The sequence below is a fragment of the Phacochoerus africanus genome, chromosome 6 (assembly GCF_016906955.1).
Source record: "Phacochoerus africanus isolate WHEZ1 chromosome 6, ROS_Pafr_v1, whole genome shotgun sequence".
Classification (NCBI taxonomy): domain Eukaryota; kingdom Metazoa; phylum Chordata; class Mammalia; order Artiodactyla; family Suidae; genus Phacochoerus; species Phacochoerus africanus.
The window spans coordinates 76,004,347-76,023,871 of record NC_062549.1 but is presented as its reverse complement, the minus strand read 5'-3'; the positions used below and the strand labels follow the sequence as shown (position 1 = coordinate 76,023,871).

General features: G+C 40.9%; 1 protein-coding gene and 1 non-coding gene across 2 annotated transcripts; both read right to left on the bottom strand.

Annotated features, from left to right (window-relative positions):
- Nucleotides 1–557: 557 nt before the first annotated feature.
- On the bottom strand, nt 558–1,826 carry RPS20 (ribosomal protein S20). The gene is made up of 4 exons (XM_047783902.1): nt 1,681–1,826; nt 1,429–1,528; nt 1,122–1,195; nt 558–777 (listed from the first exon to the last, which is right to left on the bottom strand). The coding sequence occupies exons 1-4, from the start codon at nt 1,681–1,683 to the stop codon at nt 595–597; spliced, it is 360 nt and encodes a 119-aa protein (XP_047639858.1). The 5' UTR covers nt 1,684–1,826; the 3' UTR covers nt 558–594.
- Nucleotides 1,262–1,326, bottom strand: LOC125130179 (small nucleolar RNA U54). The gene has a single exon (XR_007135679.1). It is a non-coding gene; the product is annotated as a small nucleolar RNA U54 (small nucleolar RNA).
- Nucleotides 1,827–19,525: the final 17,699 nt, after the last annotated feature.

Here is a 19,525-nt window from a genome sequence, read left to right as displayed (position 1 = left end):
TAATCATTAAAGCCAGTTTGTTTCATGCATACTCAATGCAATGCATAAGCAGACACAGTAATTAAGCAATGTTATCCATTAACTGTACAATAGGGGTTTGACTAAATGAATCTTACCACATCTTAGCTTTTCAGACCTGAAGTAACGTAAACAAGCTAATACCTACCTATTTTCTCTCATCTACTTGCCCTCTAGTATATTAGCTTCTTAACCATGGCTTGTATGTTTCAATTACCTGAGAAACCTTCTCTAAGACACTGCACCCCACCCACATCGATCATTTTCTGGAGTAGAACCTAGACATAGTTCTTTGGAAAAGCTCCAAAATGTAGCCAGAGCTGTTATGCGTTCAACAATCTAAGACTTAAGGTGCTATTTTTGTTAACACAAATGATGTCAAGTGCAAACAAGTCTAGTGGCCTCTGGGAAATATAAACAGGATAACCCCCCAAAACTTATCCCTCTAATTCTCACTACTCTACTTTAAAAGATGACTAAATTCTACAGTACAGTCTATTACTAAGATCTGTCAATATTATCAGTAAAAGCCAACAACATTTAACAACTGAGTATCAATTTATTAAAAAGTTGGACTTAAGCATCTGCAATGGTGACTTCAACCTCGACTCCTGGTTCAATACTGATGGATGTGATCTGCTTAACAATCTCAGAAGGGCTGTGCAGGTCTATGAGTCGCTTGTGGATCCTCATCTGAAAACGATCCCAAGTCTTGGAACCTTCACCACAAGGAGTTTTTCTCGTAGTTATTCTCAGAGTCTGCAAAGACAAGAGAAACCAAGCGTCAACGGTTGGCTGCGCACCCCGGGGGACCCCCAAGGACCATGATCCTGAAGCGTTCCATGTGAGAACTTCCCAGGGCGTCAGTCTCCCTCACAGACTGTATTCAACTCATTGTGACTAAGGCACATCCAACGAGAAGACAGCAGCGAAGCTCCAACCTCGAAAATTTACACACTTAACCGGAACCAAATCCTACCAGCGTTTGAACCTGAAAACCTACCGCTAGCATCAAGCTTTTCTGGCTTTTGGCAGCCGGAAAAAAAAGGTTCGGGTACATCAGCCCCTTAACTGGCTTCCACCCCCCGCCCCACGATTCTCACCTTGGTGGGCATCCGCACCGGTCCCTTCACTTTGAGGTTCTTCTCCTTCGCGCCTCTGATCAGGTCAGCACACACTACAAGGAAACACAGGTTGCACTCAGTCCCCTCCAGACAGAGCTCGCTGTAACGAATCTTAACGCTGCTGGCTCAGAATAGCGTATAAAACTATCACTGTAGTTCAACAGCAATTCTCTCCTCAGCGCCAGCTACGGTGCGAGCCACACAGCCGAGATCGGTGGGGGCCTTGTCCCCGATCCGGCTCGCCGCTCCTCCCGCCCCACCTTTCCGCCGAGCCCACCGCACTGACCCTTCTCCAAAGACTTCACGTTGCGGCTGGTGAGGGTGATCCGAATCCGGTGAATCGCAACTTCCGGCTCCACGGGAGTCTTGCCAGTGTCCTTAAAGGCCTGTGGTCACAGAGAGGAAAAACCCACACACCTTCGGGCAACCAGTCAGTTGCAGAAACAAGCGTGCTCATCACGAGCCCCTCCCCGGGACAGGCGAGCCCCATCTTCTCCCGCCAGCCCTGCTCCTAGCACCCGTCCAGAGCCCCACTCACCATGTTTGAGACGCGGCTTCCTGACCGACTTGTTCCTCGGTAAGAGCGAACAGCGGTGAGCCAGGAGCGGGAGCGGACGGCCCGAGGCTCCGCGACAGCGCCGGCTGCGTCTTCTTCAAAGAGGAAGGCGTGAGGCCTGCGTGGCGCTTATATAGCCGGGCTCGCGTCTGCATCCGGGTCCCGCACGTCCATCCACGCTGCCCCGGAAGAGGAAGTGTCGGGGGGGCTCTAAGGCGGCTGCGCGATCCAGGGCCGGAGCTCCCGCGGAAGGGGCGGCCAGGGCGCGGCTGCTCGCGCCACCTGTCGGCCGGGCGGAGTCAGAGCGCCGCGAGGTGGGGTCTGGGCGGCGCGGGCGGCGAGATCCTCCGGGCACCTGGCGGGAACGGTGGGGCGAGCGCGACCTGGTCTAAAACCCCAGAAACTCCTCTGCCTGGTGCGCCGACCGCCAACCTCTGAAAAGTCAGAATGACTCCTATGCTTGTGGCTTCTACACTGCAAAGTCCGCTTCCCCTACAAACCAAATTACACCTGCTCTTGGCAAGCAGATAACCTTTCTGAGTTCAACTCAGGTGGATATTAGGAAAAAATGACTGATAACCTGGACATGTTATTATTATTTTTTTAAAAAGCTGTTATTTTTCATAGTCTGAAACACCCTTTCGTGATACTTCATCTTCTGGCTTCCAAGACCGGCAGAAGCATCTGTCCTCTGTCTGCGAAGTACCTGAGCGTGGGTTTTTCTGCTCCCAGAACGTGGAGGCAGACGCCAGGCTGCCAGGATCATCCTGGGGCGTGTTGTGCATCCGAGGCCCATCCAGGCTCTCCATGTGATTCTAAAACATGTCATCTCCTCTCTGTCCGGATAAAGTAATGTTGGATGAGACCCTTGAGGACCTCCCTAATACTGAACGTCTATTCATAATCTGATGTGGGACAAAGTACAGGGGAAACACCAAGAGTGATCAACTGACCCGGGGAAGCCAGAAGAGATGATAGGGATACATATTCTTAATGGTGATGGAGTGGTTTCATAGAACAAAATAGGTGAGTTGGCTTTTGATGCAGGGCAGAAGCAAGAGCAGGTAACCCCTTCTTATTTTACAGGTGAGCCTGAGCACAGAAGAGGTATTTGCTCAAATACACAGAACTGGTGAATGACAGAGCTCTGGCCCCTTACAATTTGGGGCCTTTCTTGAGCTTTTCTCTTCTGTTCTTTGGTGGGAAATTATACTTGAAATTTAGATAATAGCATTGAGTTATTTGATGATAATCTGACATGGCTAATACCTGGATTTTTCCTGGCTCACAAAGTATCTGCTAGACTTTGCTTTAGCAATTAACTTCAGTATTAAAATTTGGCAATTTTCCAGTTCAGTTATTTGAAAACGTCATCCATTGGCTGTAGATGCTTTATTAGTGAAGTTTGCAACAACAACAACAACAACAAAAATTGCATTCTTGTTTTCCTACTTGTGACCTAAATGAGACAATAATTGAGGGCTTTAATGTCTTGGCATGGCTACCAGCCATAAATATAAAAAAATGCAATCGCCCAAGTTCCAAGGGCCGTGAGCAACCCCCACTGTATTGGAACTGAGTATGCAGCTTACAGCAGCTTTCAAGTTTTACTAATGCTTAAAAGACAACCAGAATTGTAATTGTGGAGTGCTTGAGAAGTAAATTTGTGATTTTTTTTTCAATAACAAATCTGGTATATCTATTCTTAGGCTTCCTTGACCATTGAAAAAGAATTTCAGTATAGAAAAAGGCAAAATATGGCGCAGCATTTATGGGAAAAATTGTTGGTGTGATTGGTACTAAGGAAAGAGCTGGTTGCAATGTTAGACAACTACAATGAAAAACATCGCTAAATTAAAGTTTATAAGGTTTCGTTTCAAACTTTTCTTTATATTTTTCTCTTGAAAGTTATCAACTGCAGTCATCCCCAAATTTCAGTTTTCCTAAGATTCCAATATTGGATGTAAGATGGTCATTGGAGAATAAGTAAACATCAGCAATAAGCTCCAAAGAAAAATAAAATACAGAATGCCACACTGAGAGAGAGACTGCCTGTCTCCACCCTCAAATATAAATACGAGGGCTTTAAAATGTGGGCTCAAACTCTATATACAGTTTGGTAAGTTTTAGCCACAGAATACTTTGTCCCCCAAAATTATACTTCTGCAACATTCCCTTTAATGACTGAATTCAATGGATGATTCATTCATAATTTATTGGACTAGTTCTCTCTTTTTAGAGGTGTTTTCCCTTCTTCACTCCCAAGACAGTACTGTGAGGTACCTGTTTCTAGACCAGGGTTTCTCAATCTCAGCACAGTTGACATTGGGGCCAGATGATTCTTGGTCGAGGGGAACCTCCTACACATGGTAGGATGTTTAGCAAAATCTCTGGCCTCTGCTCACTGGATGCCTGTGCCCACCCCTCCCCTTCAGCTGTGCGGATCAAACATGTCCCTGGACATTGTCAAATGTCCCCTGTGGGGCAAGACCACCCCCCACCCCACCCCCACCCCGTGGAGAACCGCTGCCCTAGACAAACCTTTCGGCTCAGCCTTAGTGCTTTAGATCAGTTACTACATATACTTCTCCTTTACGACTTAAAGACTTTACGACTTAATCAAAGACTAAGCTTATATTAAATGCTTTGGTATTAAGTAAATTGCCCTCTGGGAATGGAGATTTCAGTGTGAAAAGTAAAATTCCATTTCCATTTCGTTTGAAAATTTAAAAATATTCTTAAGACCATCACAAACTCTCTGTTTCCAATATCTGTATCCACAGCCTCCCTTTACTAATTTTTGTAGTTCTTTTAAAATTATCTCGTTAAGGACTTTTACTGGTATTTGCGTCTTTTTTGTGGACAGCCATCTGCTGGTCTTTCGCTGCAATGACAGTGTCATCAAGCTACTTCCACAAGGAAATTAATAGCACTTTAAAACTCAGTAATTCATGATACCCATGTGTATGCTTATGAAGAAACTAATAAATGCAAATTCTCAAATGAATGTGGATGAATCTGCTGAGACATTATCTTATTTGTAGGATTTTTGATCTAGAGAAAGTGCATGTGAAAATGCTTCAGTCTGAAATTTCAGAATAAAAACCAGAAAGGGAAAGAATAAAAATGTTCTCTTGTGCCCCCCCCCCCCATGTTGTGTTGCTAAGGGAGTGAGATGTGGAGGCAGTTTCTCATGGTTGACTAGGGCTACAGGTGCAGGTCTAGAGCAGGTGACAGTGGTAGCACTGTTGGGAGGGGGCCTGTTTTCATATCAGTTGGTTTGATCCTCACGTCATCCTTGAATTCATAGTTTTTACAGGAGGAAGCTGAGCTTGGTGACCTGGCCAAATTCACAGGAAAGCTAGTGTTTGAACCCAGGCAGTCTGCCCTCTCGGCCATTATGCCGTACTCTTTCTCAGTATATGTTAGCTCTTATCTTTATCATTAGTAGCCTTAGTCTATCAGAGAGGTTAAAATCCTGTTATTTAAGTAATGTGACATAGAAGGGCTTTATCTATCTCTCTTTAGGTGAGGTCAGAAGTTTCATTGAGCTACTAATATGTGTCCATTTTAAGGTAGAATTCCCATTTTTAGTTTGAAGTTCCATAGATACCCAAGGTCTATGAACTCAATTTGCTCTTTAAATTGTTCACTGAAGTGAGGGATTTCCTGTTGTGGCCCAGCCACTTGTGAACCTGACTAGCATCCATGAGGATTCGGGTTTGATCCCTGGCCTCACTCAGTGGGTTAAGCATCTGGCATTGCCATGAACTGTGGTATAGGTTGTAGACACGTCTTGGATCCCCAGTTGCTATGGCTGTGGTGTAAGCTGGCGGCTGTAGCTCCCATTAGACCCCTAGCCTGGGAACTTCCATATGCTGCAGGTGCAGCCCTAAAAAGCAAAAAAAAAAAAAAAAAAAAATTGTTCACTACAAGTTAGAACCAGGGACAAAAGTAAGAGCTTTTCACTGAAAATGAGTCATATACAATGCATTTGGGTGGATAGTTTTCGGTCATATTTAACTGCAGAGCTCATGGCATTCTCTGTAGGAGGAGCTTCGTGTCCGGCCTCTTAGGCCTCCTAGGACCCCTCTCCCCTCTAATCCTTTATTCCCAGGCCTGTGGGACTAGAGATTCTGTTTCTTTGAAATACAACCTGAAAGTGTACACTGTGCTATTTCCTAGCTTTCGCAGATAACCCGCAGAGAACTTCCCGTGGCCGCACTTTGTAATTCTGTAACTTTGTCTTGAGGAGGAACCAGGGCTATACTTATTTATCTATTGGTCACTTTTTTCCCTGCTTTTGCTCCTGATATCCTGCTTTTGGTCCCAGATCTTCAGAAGTGGCAATTGGTTTTTTAGTTTTTTGGTATCGTCTTCATCATTTGCCCCAGCTGCACATGCATGTAGTTATTTTTAGTTCCTTGGAGTCTTTTTGTATTTTGTTGCCCGAGGAGATGTTTGTTCTGGTGCAAACACTGCAGCCGCTGCAGCAAGGGTCCCACGTCCCAGCCCGTCTCAGAATCAGATGACAGTGGTCACTTAGGGAGTCCCCCAAAGGCAACCTGAGGCGATGTGTGGTCAGCCAGTGCCAAACTGCTTTGCCCGCGTGGTCACGGGGACTGTGGAATCGCGAGCTGGTTGCATAAGAGGGACCATCCTCCCAGTTCCTTTGTGAAAAGCTGCTCACCTGCCGTCAGCATGGGGGCCGCTCCTCCCCCTCTTCATCCTGAGCTCAGGGTGTCCTTCCGTCAGCTTGTCTCCAGGGGCGCCTCTGATGGCCATTGGGGCTGAGGAGTCCTATAAAGTGGCTGTTATTTCTCCCTTCAAGTTCCTTTAGAGCCAAATTCATACTTGTAATTGGAGGGATCTTAATTCACCCCTGGTAAGTTTTTGGTCATCTGAAAGTCACATAAAGTTTAGCAACTGTCTTTTTTCCTTCTTCTTTTCCTAAGGCTGTTCCTGCCCGAGGGAACATGGACTTCAGTGGAAGAGACACTCAGAAGAGAGCTGCGAAACAAGTAAGTATTTCAGACTGTGCTCAGTTCTTTGAAGAAAAACACATGGGATAAGTGAGAGGCGTGTGACTCTGGGGGCAGAGGCTGTGTGGTCAGGAGGGGGCCTGTCAGTCAAAAGGCCTTGGTTGCCAAGCCATTGAAACTCCTTCTGCGTCATGTTGGGCAGATTACAATGTAGATGATTCCGTAGCTGGGCTGGACCACCGTCCCTGGAGAGCACATGACAGGAATGCATGTTGGGCAGGATGTGAAGCTGAGCCCTGGGCTGAAGCAGACAAACTTGACCCCCACCTGCGGACAGGACACTTCTGAAGCCGCTGCCTCGGCTTCCACCAGAAGCTGCATCTCTGTGCTGCTAGAGATGGAGAGCCCTGTCTTAGCTGGTTCAGTCGGGGCTGAGTGTTCAGCAGCTAAAGCTGCATGTACTGTGACCGTCTGAGCCAAAGGCAGGGAAGGGTCAGTAATACTAATGCTTTGTTTAAAACTGTTTTTTAACTTGTCAAGGATTATTTTGCTTTTTAAAACTATGGCCTTACAGTCTTGTTTTTCTTAAATTCCTGTGTTTTTTGGTGCCCTGTTAAATGGTCCAGCTGAGGCGAGTATGTCCTGGGCGGGGCCCTAAGCGGGCTGTACTCACACATTTGCAGAAGCGGCTGCAGTGCAGCAGAGGGATGCTGGACAGGAGCTGAGAACATGCTGAAGCCCACGTACTGGGTGTGCCACCTCGCAAGGGTCCTTTCACCCGCACGAGCCTGTCTTCTCATTTGTAAAAGGAAGGGGTTGAACTAGGTGTATTTGAATTTTTAAAGGCTCTTCCTTGGAACCAGGCAGGTCCACAGCTGCCTCTCCACCATCAACCTATTGCCAGACATGCAGGATGGCTTTGGCCTCACTTCTCTCCTTCCTGCTCCCCCGCACCAGGGTTGCTGGATAAAAAAATCCTCAGGGGAGGAGGCTTGAGATGGCAGAGGAGGGTCCTCTCTTCCCATATTTCAAGTCCTTCCACTAGTGGTAGCCATTCATTTTAATGTCAGTACCAACTTTCACTCCAGTGTCCCAATTTAGATTGTAAATTTTATAGACTCTTTACTCAAGCCTGACAATATCTGGTGATAGTGGAGGAGAAAGCTTTGGGGGTTTTTTTGTTTTCGTTTTCTCTTTATAGGGCTTCACATACAGCCTATGGAAATTCTCAGGCTAGGGGTCCAATTGGAGTTGCAGCTGCTGGCCACACCACAGCCACAGCAAAGCAGGGTCCGAGCCACATCTGCAACCTACACCACAGGTGGTGGCAATGCCAGATCCTTAACCCACTGAGCGAGGCCAGGGATCGAACCCACATCCTCATGGATCCTAGTCAGGTTCTTAACCTGCTGAGTCACAATGGGAACTCCAGGAAAACTTTGAATTTGGATTGGTTTAGAATTTTAAACTGAATGGGAATGAGTTTCAGTTACCAGAAAGTCATAGACTCTTTCCTAGATTTTATTAAGGGATGAGAAGAGATGTTTTGACACGATGCAGTTGAAAGAAGTAATTAGAAGAAAAATTTAAACTTTTCCATGTTTATACTGGACTGGATTGGGACTTACCAAGAAATCGATTGCTAAGAAATAACTTCCACATTCTGAGATTACCTTAAAATAATTATCTCATTATTTATTTTAGTAGTTTTATGATTTCCTTGTGGACTGAATTTGGAATTTTATCACATGCCTTTTCAACGACTAAGCAGGTATTCATATGATTTTTCTTTTTTGAGCTATTAATAGGGTGAATACATTTCTTTTTTTTTTTGTCTTTTTGCCTTTTCTTGGGCCGCTCCCGCGGCATATGGAGGTTCCCAGGCTAGGGGTCGAATCGGAGCTGTAGCCACTGGCCTACGTCAGAGCCACAGCAACACAGGATCCGAGCTGTGTCTGCAACCTACACCACAGCTCACGGCAACGCCGGATCGTTAACCCACTGAGCAAGGGCAGGAACCGAACCCGCAACCTCATGGTTCCTAGTCGGATTCGTTAACCACTGCGCCACGACGGGAACTCCCATAGATTTCTTAATATTGGGCTTTTCTTGCATTCCTGGAATAATGCTTTGCTCTTCACAGAGCATATTACAAATTTGATTGTTTGGAAGATGTGTGTGTGTGTGTGTGTGTGTGTGTGTGTGTGTGTGTACATATTGATATGCTGGTACCAAAGACACACATTTGGCAGCTTTTCCTTCATCTGTTTAGTGTCATTATTGGTACATTAAATATTTTGTAGAATGCACATTTTATTGAGAGGTAACTATAAACTTTAATTCTTTCTATGGTAATTGATTTGCCTTGATCTCTCTTTTCTGGGTTCAGGTTTGTCAATTTGTAATTTTCTAAAACAGTGATTCTCAAACATTTTGCTCTCAGGAACTCTTTAAATGCTTAAAAGTTACTGAGGATCATAAAGAGCTTTTGTTTATGTGGCTTAGATCTATTGATGTTTGCTATTTTAGAGATGAAAAATTAGGAAATTTAAAAACATTTACTTATTTAAAATAACATATATTGGGAGTTCCCATTGTGGCTCAGCAGTAACAAACCCAGCTAGTATCCATGAGGATGCAGGTTTGATCCCTGGCCTCGCTCTGTGGGTTAAGGATCCAGCATTGCTGTGAGCTATGGTGTAGCTTGCAGGCACAACTGGGATCTGACATTGCTGTGGCTGTGGTGTAGGCTGGCAGCTGCAGCTCCAATTCAACTCCTAGCCTGGGAACTTCTATATGCTGCAGGTACAGCCCTAAAAAAGCAAAATAATAACAACAACAACAACAACAATAATAATAATTATAACAGATATAATAATTGCTAACATTTTTTTTGTGAAAAATAATATTTTACACAACAGAAAAGTTCAGTGAGACTAGTGGCATTGTTTTTACATTTTTGCAAATCTCTTGAATATCTGGCTTAACAGAGGAAGAAAACTCAATTTTCCTATCTGCTTCTGCGTTTAACTCTGTTACAATATGTTGTTTTGGTTGAAGTACAGCTTTGTAGTTGGTAAAAGGAGAAGGATTTTAAAAACCTTTTCAGCCTATGAAAGGGACACCAGAGAACCATGGCATAGAGGTTAAGTAATTTGTTCATGGTCACATGCTACCATATAACAGAATGAAGAATCAAATTCCATCTTCTGCACTATCCACCCCAGCTCTGTACTTAACATGCCATTTACAGGTTCAGGAAATTATTTACATATTATTGCAAATAAAATCTCAAGCATTGTCCAAGGTCTAGAATTACTTTCTTGAATTCTCTTTCTCCCCTTTGGGTGGTATTAGAATTATACTTTCCTTTGCTGTTCCCAAATAAAAGTGAAAATAATTTAAAAAAATAAAAACCTTTTCAGATAGTTGTGAATAGGTATTCTTTGGTACACCAAAGCTGGATGCGTGGTGGCTTCTTAAAGATTAGTTATAATGGGAATCTGAAACCATATCAGTGACCTCTTTGTACTCTTATATTTTTTTTTAAAAAATTGATCTCTCTTGTACTTTGAATGGATCTTTTACCTTTACTTATGCATAATCTCATAACATCATGCATTAGTCATTTGGAAAATATTGATTCATTGATTGATGCAGATCTTCTACATGTTGACGTATTTTGTTATATAATATTAAAAAAATCACATTTGTTAAAATCACTACTCATCTTGTAAGAAAAGTCGTTACATACTGAGACCCTGTGAAGTTCTGGTGACAGATACAGGTTGTCCAAAGTCCTAATTTTTGCTTGAAGCCCAAATTTTTATCTTTGATAACTGGCTACTGATTGTTTTCCTTGAAATGATGGGCTCACTTCAAATGTCTGCCAAATACTCATGTCTGAATAACCACAGTCTGTCTTGCAATTCTTTTGGATGTGTGCTAGAAGTGGGACTGCTGGATCACAGGATAGTTCCTTTTTAAAATTTTTGAGGAACCTCAATACTGTTTCTTAGAGAGGCTGCATAATTTTTCAATTTTTCAATTTCCACCAATGGTACACAAGGGTTTCAATTTCTCAGCATCCTCAACACTTGATATTTTTTGTTTTGTTTTTAACAGGACTAGATAATGTCTGATTCTGGTTTTGATTTGCCTTTCTGTGATGATAAGTGATGCTGAACATCTTTTCCTATGCTTTGTATTTCTTCCCTGGGGGAAATGTCTATTTAATTCCTTTGTCCATTTTTAATTTATTTGACTTTAGTCATTGTGTTGTAGGAGTTTGTTACATATTCTGGATATTAACCCATTATCAGATATATGATTTGCAAATATTTTCTCCCATTCCCTACATTGCCGTTTCACTTGGTTTCCTTTAATGTGCATTTGTTCATTTTTGCTTTTGTTGCCTGTGCCTTTGGTGTCATATCTAAGAAATTCTTGCCAACTCCAATATCGTGAAGGTTTTCTTTTAGGAATTTTATAGTTTTAAGTCTTATGTTTAGGTCTTTTATCCATTATGAGCTAATTTTTTGTGTCTAGTATAAGATAAGGGACCAACTTCATTCTTTTGCATGAGGATATCCAGTTTTCCCAGAACCTTTTGTTGAAGAGACTGTCTTTTCCCCATTGAGTGTTCTTGGCACCCTTGTCAAAATTCACTTAACCATGTAAGTGAGGGTTTATTTCTGGGCTTTCTGTTCTATTCCATTGGTCTATATATCTGTCTTTATGTTAGTACCACACTGTTTTGCCAACTGTGGCTTTGTAATATGTTTGGAAACAGAAAGTGTGAAGCTTTCAACTTTGTCCTTTTTCAAAATTGTTTCGGTTATTAGGGGCCCCTAGAAATACCATATGCATTTTAGGATGAATTTTTCTATTTCTGAAAAATTGCCGTTGGGATTTTGATAGGGTTTGTGTTGACTTTGTAGATTGCTTTGAGAACTATAGACATTCTTTCTAGTAAGTCTCCAGTCCATGAACATGAGATGTCTTTCCATTTATCTATATCTTCTTTCATGTCTTTCTGCAATGTTTCATAGTTTTCAGTGTATAAGTCTCCCATGTCCTTGGTTAGATTTATTCCTAAGTATTTTATTCTTTTTGAGGTATTATAAATAGAATTATTTTCTTAATTTCCTTTTCAGATTGTTCATTATTAGTGTCTGGAAATACAGGTGATTTTGTGGCTGTTCATTTTTAAGTAAGTGTTTATATTATAAAGAATGCTTAAAAATTGGAAAAAAAGGAAAATTTAAAAAAATAGACATCCACAGACCCCCAGACAAGCAGCCCAAGACAAATACAACTTTTCAGTCTTTTCCTTTCTATGTTTTAAGGAAAAGTTGTTGATTTTAAAAGGGTAACAAACTGATATATAGTTTCATAATCAGCCCCATTCACTTTGCAATGTAGTATAGGTACTCCTATGTTATTACCACCATCATAACATTTTGAAGCAACTCTTTTAATTTATTTAATTGTTTTGGGAATTTATCTTCTTTTGAATTTTTCTCCAGAATGAATGGCCCTTAGTGAACAATCTGTTAAGTAAAATGCATATTTTGTAGAATTTTCTAAGATGCATTTCCAGAAACATAACTATTGAGTCCGTGAGTATAAATTCTTTTGAGGTTCTGGATATTCAGTGACAAACTGCAACTGCTTTCCAAAAAAATTACATTCTATCCTATCACCAGCAATGTATGGAAGATCCTGTTTTACTACAACTTCATGAGCATTCAGAGTTTTGTATTTTTAAGACACCCTGTTTTTAATTTGCAATTCTTCAAGTACTTGTGAGAAAACATTTTCCCTTTTCTTATTTGTCTCCTAAATGCATTTTCTTTACTGGGAATTAACTTTTCTAGATTTTTTTTTCCATTTCTCTACTAAGGGATGATAATTTTTCATTTTTATTCATCTGTGTTCTTTATAGAAAAAAATTAACTTTTTTCAGTCACATTTTGGCCAAATATTTCTATCAGCCCATTGTCCATATTTTATATATTCAGATTTTAATACCCAGAAGTTATAATTCTTATGTAACTAATCTGGCAACCTCCTTTATACATTTTTTTTCACTGCTTCTATAAAAGCTTCAAAAACCCTCCCTTCTGCAAATTTGTATTAACTATTCAATTCTCTTTTCTCCACTTTTACAGATGCTCTCTAATCCATCTGGAAGTGATTTTGGTATGTGGTATGTAAAGTATTTTAAAAAAACATATAGTTTGAGTAAAACTGTTGGTGGTAGGCTAAAAGCTCCTTAAAAACAGGAAGCATGACTGAATCATTCTGGTTTCCTCCACTTTCCCAGACAGAAGAGTCACCAACGCAGCCTCCGTGCTCAGGCTGCGCTGCCCCAACTACAGTCAGGGACCCCCCCACCTTCCCTCTGCTGGGAGGCACCAGCCACCTGTGACTAGTGTCCTGACACCTCCCGTGTCCCCAGCAGACACCTGCCACAGTTGCGTTCGGGGAGAACCCGAGCAATTAGCCAGCAGCGCCCCCTGGCGCCTCTTTCACCGCAAGTGTTCGGCTCTCAACTTGTTCAACCACCCTCCACCCGCTCCACGGGCAACTTTTCCGGGAAGGCGCCTCCAAAGACCTCTGTGAGTAGCGTAGGCTGCTCTGCTCTGACAACCTCTTCGGGGTAAATTTCTTTTCCATTTGAACAGCTTCTCCTTAGTTAAGGAGAAACCGTTATTGCCCGGTTGCTTTTTCGTCTTTTGGATGGAGAGAAGCAGAGGAATTCTGGGCGGAGGCCAACGATTAGCTGCAACATCTACTGATCACTTCCATGAAGTCTTTGAGCCTTTGTATAAATAAAACACCAGCCGGGGGCTCCCTCTGCTCCCATTGATGCCCGAGTGCCAACTACAGGTCTGACTCTGAGACCCTCCTTAAAAAAATTAGGAAAAAAAAATTTTTAAAGGTTTTTAAATTGGATTTTTATTGCCTAAGGAGGGATCTGTAAAATACGTAGAGTGGGAAGAATGCAGATAAATAAGACCTGAAAGTTGTCCTCAAATATATCAAAGCCATACTGGATAGTGGACCTGGTGGAGAATAGAAAAATAAACTGTTGAATGCCTCTCCATCATTTTCTCTCCTGACACCCTAGTGGAGGGGCTCATGAGTACCCGAATGCCCAAAATATGGCCCAAAGAGAAGATCCTAAAGAGTACACTAACTGCATACTCAAGCCTGAATTTAATTGACTCAGTGGCAGAAACAAAATTGTCCTGGTAATGGGTTATTCTAGCTCAGGTTACAATAGCAGGAAATTTTAAAATAATTGTGGAAAAATGCACTCCAGGAGACAATTAACTATATGAGCTACCCAGAGTAGGTTAGGGTGACCCTTGTCAAGACATTCATTTGAGAAATAGAGAAGAAAGCAGGTCATTTTTCTGTCTTAAAAAAAGATTTGTATTTTTCATATTGTGGCAGAATTGAAACTTCTTACGCGGCTCAAGCTACTTAAAGATTATTCAGTGTTTGACAGCTGTTTGGTCAGACTGACTGTACAATGTGTTCTGATATGATTCACTGTTCCTGAAAGGGGGAAAATCTTCTAACAGTTCTGAAGTCAGGGAAATTCTGTAACTTGATTCCTCTGTAAGGGGGCTGGCTTCTGGCATTGGCTGCCACTATTCTGTCAGGTTTTTTTCTCCTTTCCCTTTAAATTTCTTCTGGCTGCACTCTATTATTCCATGGACCTTTAGGTTTTCCCTCTTTGTAATTTGATGCCCTATTCAGCAGCGTTCAGGAAGCTGTCCTGCCTTAGTTTAGTCCTTCTCATGGCTGCTTCTGCTTTCCTTAATTGAATGGGCGGCTTGTTTTTTTCTTTTAGGTTTTCAAGGGAGACTATACTATTTTAGGCCTCTGTTATGGATTTCTATATAACGTGAGTTGATACACACATATCAGAGTAATCAAAGGAATATTTAGTTCAATCCCTTTGATATTGTTTGTTTCTTAAAATTCTTTTTATAGAAAAAGCACATTAAAACATGTTCCAGGGTGTCCTGTTGTGGCTCAGCAGAAACGAACCTGACCGGTTTCCATGAGGATCGAGGCTCGATCTCTTACGTCGCTAAGTAGGTTAAGCATCCATTGTTACCATGAGCTGTGGTGTAGGTCACAGATGAAGCTAGGATCCTGTGTTGCTGTGGCTGTGGTGTAGGCCAGCATCTGTAGCTCCGATTCGACTTCTAGCCTGGGAACTTCCATATGCTGCAGGTACAGCTCTAAAAAGAAAAAAAAAAAATCCCTATCACCCACCTTCTCCTGAGTCACACCCATCCACTCAATTTCTTCTGTTCATTTTTAAAATTTTGATTTTCATCACTTATACAAAGACGTCAACTAAAGAGTCAGAGAGTTGCACTGGAATTATTGCCCTCCAAAATCCCTCTAGGATGCCACACCAATTCTTGGAGTCTTGCAACCACTTATAACTCTCTTTTGCTATAGTTTTTGGTGTCTAAGTCTGCACCTCTTAATAGTGAGCTTATTTGGACGGTTTTTTCTTTTTAAGTTTTAGGTATTATTTAGTGATGCTTGTCATCACAAGATTATGATTTAGTTGTTTTTTTCACTCTTCCTGTTACCTAGAACCATAATTCCCTTCATGCATCCTTCCATCATTTTTATGTTATAGCTTTGATTAGATCAACATACAATGTTGCATCATTAGAGCTATACAAGGCTATTTTGAACTGAACCTTTTTCTTTTTCTTCTTCTTTTTTTTTTTTTTTTTTTTTTTTTTTGGTCTTTTTAGGGCTGCACCTGCAGCATATGGAAGTTCCCAGGTTAGGGGTCAAATCTGGGCTACAACTGCCGGCCTACAACACAGCCACAGCAACACCAGATCCGAGCTGTGTCTGTGACCTAAACCATAGCTCATGGCAACACTGGATCTTTAATCCACTGATCAAGGCCAGGGATTGAACCTGAGTCCTCATGGATACCAGTCGGATTAGTTACCACTGAGCCACAGCAGAACTCCTGAACTGAACCATCTGTTATGCAACATTTACTTTTCTTGCATTGCCCAAATTTTCATGTCCCCTAAACTTAATACTTTTTTTGTTTGTTTGTTTCATCTGTTTTGTTTGCATTGCTTTCCTGGATTCTGTTTTCTTCTTTTTTGGTTTATACTCTTGCTTTGGTGGAATAAACCCTCAGGTAATTTCCCAAGAAAGGGTGCACAGGAGTAAATTTGTGAGACCTCACATGCCTGGAGAGGTCTTTAGACAGCGTGTAAATTCAAGTGATAGTTTGGCTGGGTATAGAATTCTAAGTTGGAAAAGATTTTTCTTCAGAATTTTGTAAGTAGTGGCCTCTGTTATCTTAGGATCCTTATCATTGGTACATGATCTAGATTTTGTAAAAAAAATACCTGGATGCTTTTAGGAATTTCTCATCACCCCTAGTGTTCTAAGGTCTTATGGTGACGTCTTCTTGTAGGGCATTTCGTTCATTGTCTAGGAAATCAGTACTACATCTTTTCAATCTGGAAAATTTTGTTTCCTAAATTGTTGACACTCTTCTCCTGTTTTTCATGTTTTCTCTTCTTGAAATGTCTAAAATTTGGATAGTATACTTCCCAGATTGAGCCTCCAATTGCCTTTTCTTGCTGTTTGCAATGTATTTTACTTTTCTTCTACTTTCTGAAGAAATTTATTTATCTTTATGTATCAATTTTTCTAATGAATTTTTTATTTTTATTTTTTTCATTATAGCTGGTTTACTAATGAATTTTTATTTTATTTTATTTTATTTTATTTTGTCTATTTGCTATTTCTTGGGCCGCTCCCGTGGCATATGGAGGTTCCCAGGCTAGGGGTCGAATCGGAGCTGTAGCCACCAGCCTACGCCAGAGCCACAGCAACGTGGGATCCGAGCCGTGTCTGCAACCTACACCACAGCTCACGGCAACGCCGGATCCTTAACCCACTGAGCAAGGGCAGGGACTGAACCCACAACCTCATGGTTCCTAGTCAGATTCGTTAACCACTGCGCCATGACGGGAACTCCTACTAATGAATTTTTAATTCATATTATTATAGCTTTAACTTCCATATGCCCTATACTGTTTTCTAGGCTTAAAAAAAATAGAATCTTGGAGTTCCACCTTGGCTCAGTGGTTAACAAATCCAACTAGGAACCAGGTTTGATCCCTGGCCTTGCTGTGAGCTGTGGTGTAGGCCAGTGGCCACAACTCCAATTAGACCCCTAACCTGGGAACCTCCATATGCTGTGAGTGCAGCCCTAGAAAAGACAAAAAAAAAATAGAATCTTGGTGTTTTCAAGTAATCAGTATCTCCTTTTTTATTTCTTTAAGGATAGCTGAAATTTTTTTTGAGTTCCCCAGTGGCTCAGCAGGATAAGGACCCAGTGTTGTCTCTGCTGTGGTTCTGGCTACTGCTGTGACACAGGTTTGATCCCTGGCCCAGGAACTTTTACATGCCCTTGGGCACAACCAAAAAAAAAATATGAAAGTTTCACTGTAGGCTATTCTGGCTATTTTATTGGGGCACCCCATCATCAGTATCTTGAGGTCTATTATCTTGAAGTATTTGTATTTCCATGCCTAGACGTTATTAGCTTGGTTGCCAGATTCTCTAAACTTAAACAGTCAATGCTAAGAATTTGGGGGCATTCTATGGTACAACTCAGGTGGCATCTCAGGTTCTCCTAGTGCTGGCTCAGGATTGAGATTTCTAGGGCATACTGTACTTGCCAGCTTCCAAAAAATTTTTTCCCATAATTTTTCTCTTTTTTTTTGTCCTTGTGAATAAATGCTTTAAAACATTTATCTGCTGAAGGAGAAGAGAGAGATCAATGAATTTTTTTCTTTTTTCCTTTTGCCTTTCACCATTCACTGAAAGTTCCAATATTTTCCAAGCCTGCCGGGCAATTTAAAATTTTGGAAAGGTATTTAATATACCAGTAATGAAATTGGTAACCACAACACCATAAATTTTGTTTTGCATGACCTTTTCAACTAGAATATAATATCAAATCTTGGTCTTATGCTTTTGATTTCCCCACTATGTCTGGCATGGTGGTGAGGATACACTGGATGATGAAATGTATGGTTGTTGAATAGGTGCATAAGAATGATTTTATGATCAGGTTTATGTAAAGGAAAGGAATAAGTACACTTAATAACTATCTCCTTTTGTCAGCATTGGGCACCACATTATATTTCACAGTTACCTTTTCTGGTTTCCCTTTAAAAAATCATCCCAATTACACTATCCTAATATATATACCATATATTACTTGGTATATATATATATACCAAGTAATACCTCCAATAGGAATACCTTAGAAATGGTGCTGAGTTTTCCTCAGTGTACCATATCAGGAAGCATGTGATGTCAATTTGTCCCTTTACTGGTGATATTAACCTGATTAAGATGGCTTACACTGGATGTCAGCAGGACTCCTCCACTGTAAGGATAAATGGTAGGTACTTTGTACTTACTGGCAATTAATATTAGTTGGCATTCTATTGTAAGGTACAGCTTTCCTTCCTCCCTTATTTATTTAATGATTTTTATCTGTATGGATTCTTATTTAATCACTATAATTATTCATTTCTAATTTATTTGCTATTATTAATTTAAGGTTTGGTCAGTGGAGACCTGTCAAGTTAGTTTCCATGTTCTTTTGACATGTCCTTGTCATAAGTGGAGCACTTCCTTATTTGGGGCATTAGATGTTCCAGGTTCATTTTGTATTTCCCCTGCTCTGGAAAGCTTCTTTTCTCCAAGAAGCCCAGCTTTCCTTCTGTTGTGGATAATTAAGAATTCAGAAACTAAAAATTCAGAATTTAGAAGCTAAAATCTCATGCTAAGTTTGTTCCAGAATGTCATTGTCAGGCAAAAGACAGAGCTAGGAAACATGATAGGCATACTACATGGCCACAAACAGTAATGCCTCTTTCTATGGCTGTAAATCTCTATCCATCTTTATTAAAAGCTATAAGTTCACACTGATACTTCCAGTTTCAAACCAACACAGTATGATTTATTCTAGACTTCCCTCTCTATACATATAGTCTCCTTCTCAAACATTTACAAAATTTGGCTCTCATTATCCTCAGTATGTTTACTGTTCAACCCTCCTGGGTACAACTAATATCCCTCCCACACTGGCCAGGTATCTTCTGGTCCTGGAATCACCAACCATGCAGGTCCTGGATGCGTGACAGCGTATTTTATCTTTTTCACTGCTAGTGTAAATGAAATCCTCTTCTTTTATAAATTCTGGGTTTTATTTACATATTTGAAGTCTATTGACTTCATATTAATTTTATATCATGCTAACTTACACAGTCTTCTCATGACTTGAATTTTTCTATTAATACTTACGTTTGTTTTGTTTTAGTTATACATTCTAAAAATAGAATCTGCAAACAATGTTTTTTCTCTCTCTTTACAGTTTGTATACCACAGCTTTTCTTCCCTTTTCTCACTTCACTGACCAATAAAACATTGAACACATAGTAGTGGCAGTCGTGGGCATTCTTATATTGTTCCTGAGGTCAGTAGGAATGCCTCAGTATTCCCATAGAGTTAGGCAAAGTTTTCTCTTAAAATAAAAAAGTTTTGATTATATTCTTTACTTCTAATTTTGTGTATATGTGCTTTTATTTAAGTCAGCTACTGATTTGTCTGTTTTATTGATTTTTAGTCAACAAACTATTTTATTTACTTATTCATTCATTTATTTATTTAGCTCTACTTCTTTTAACTCATTGTCTGCTTAATTCTTGTTTTTAAAAATATCCCTCCGTGCATTTTTCATTCTTATT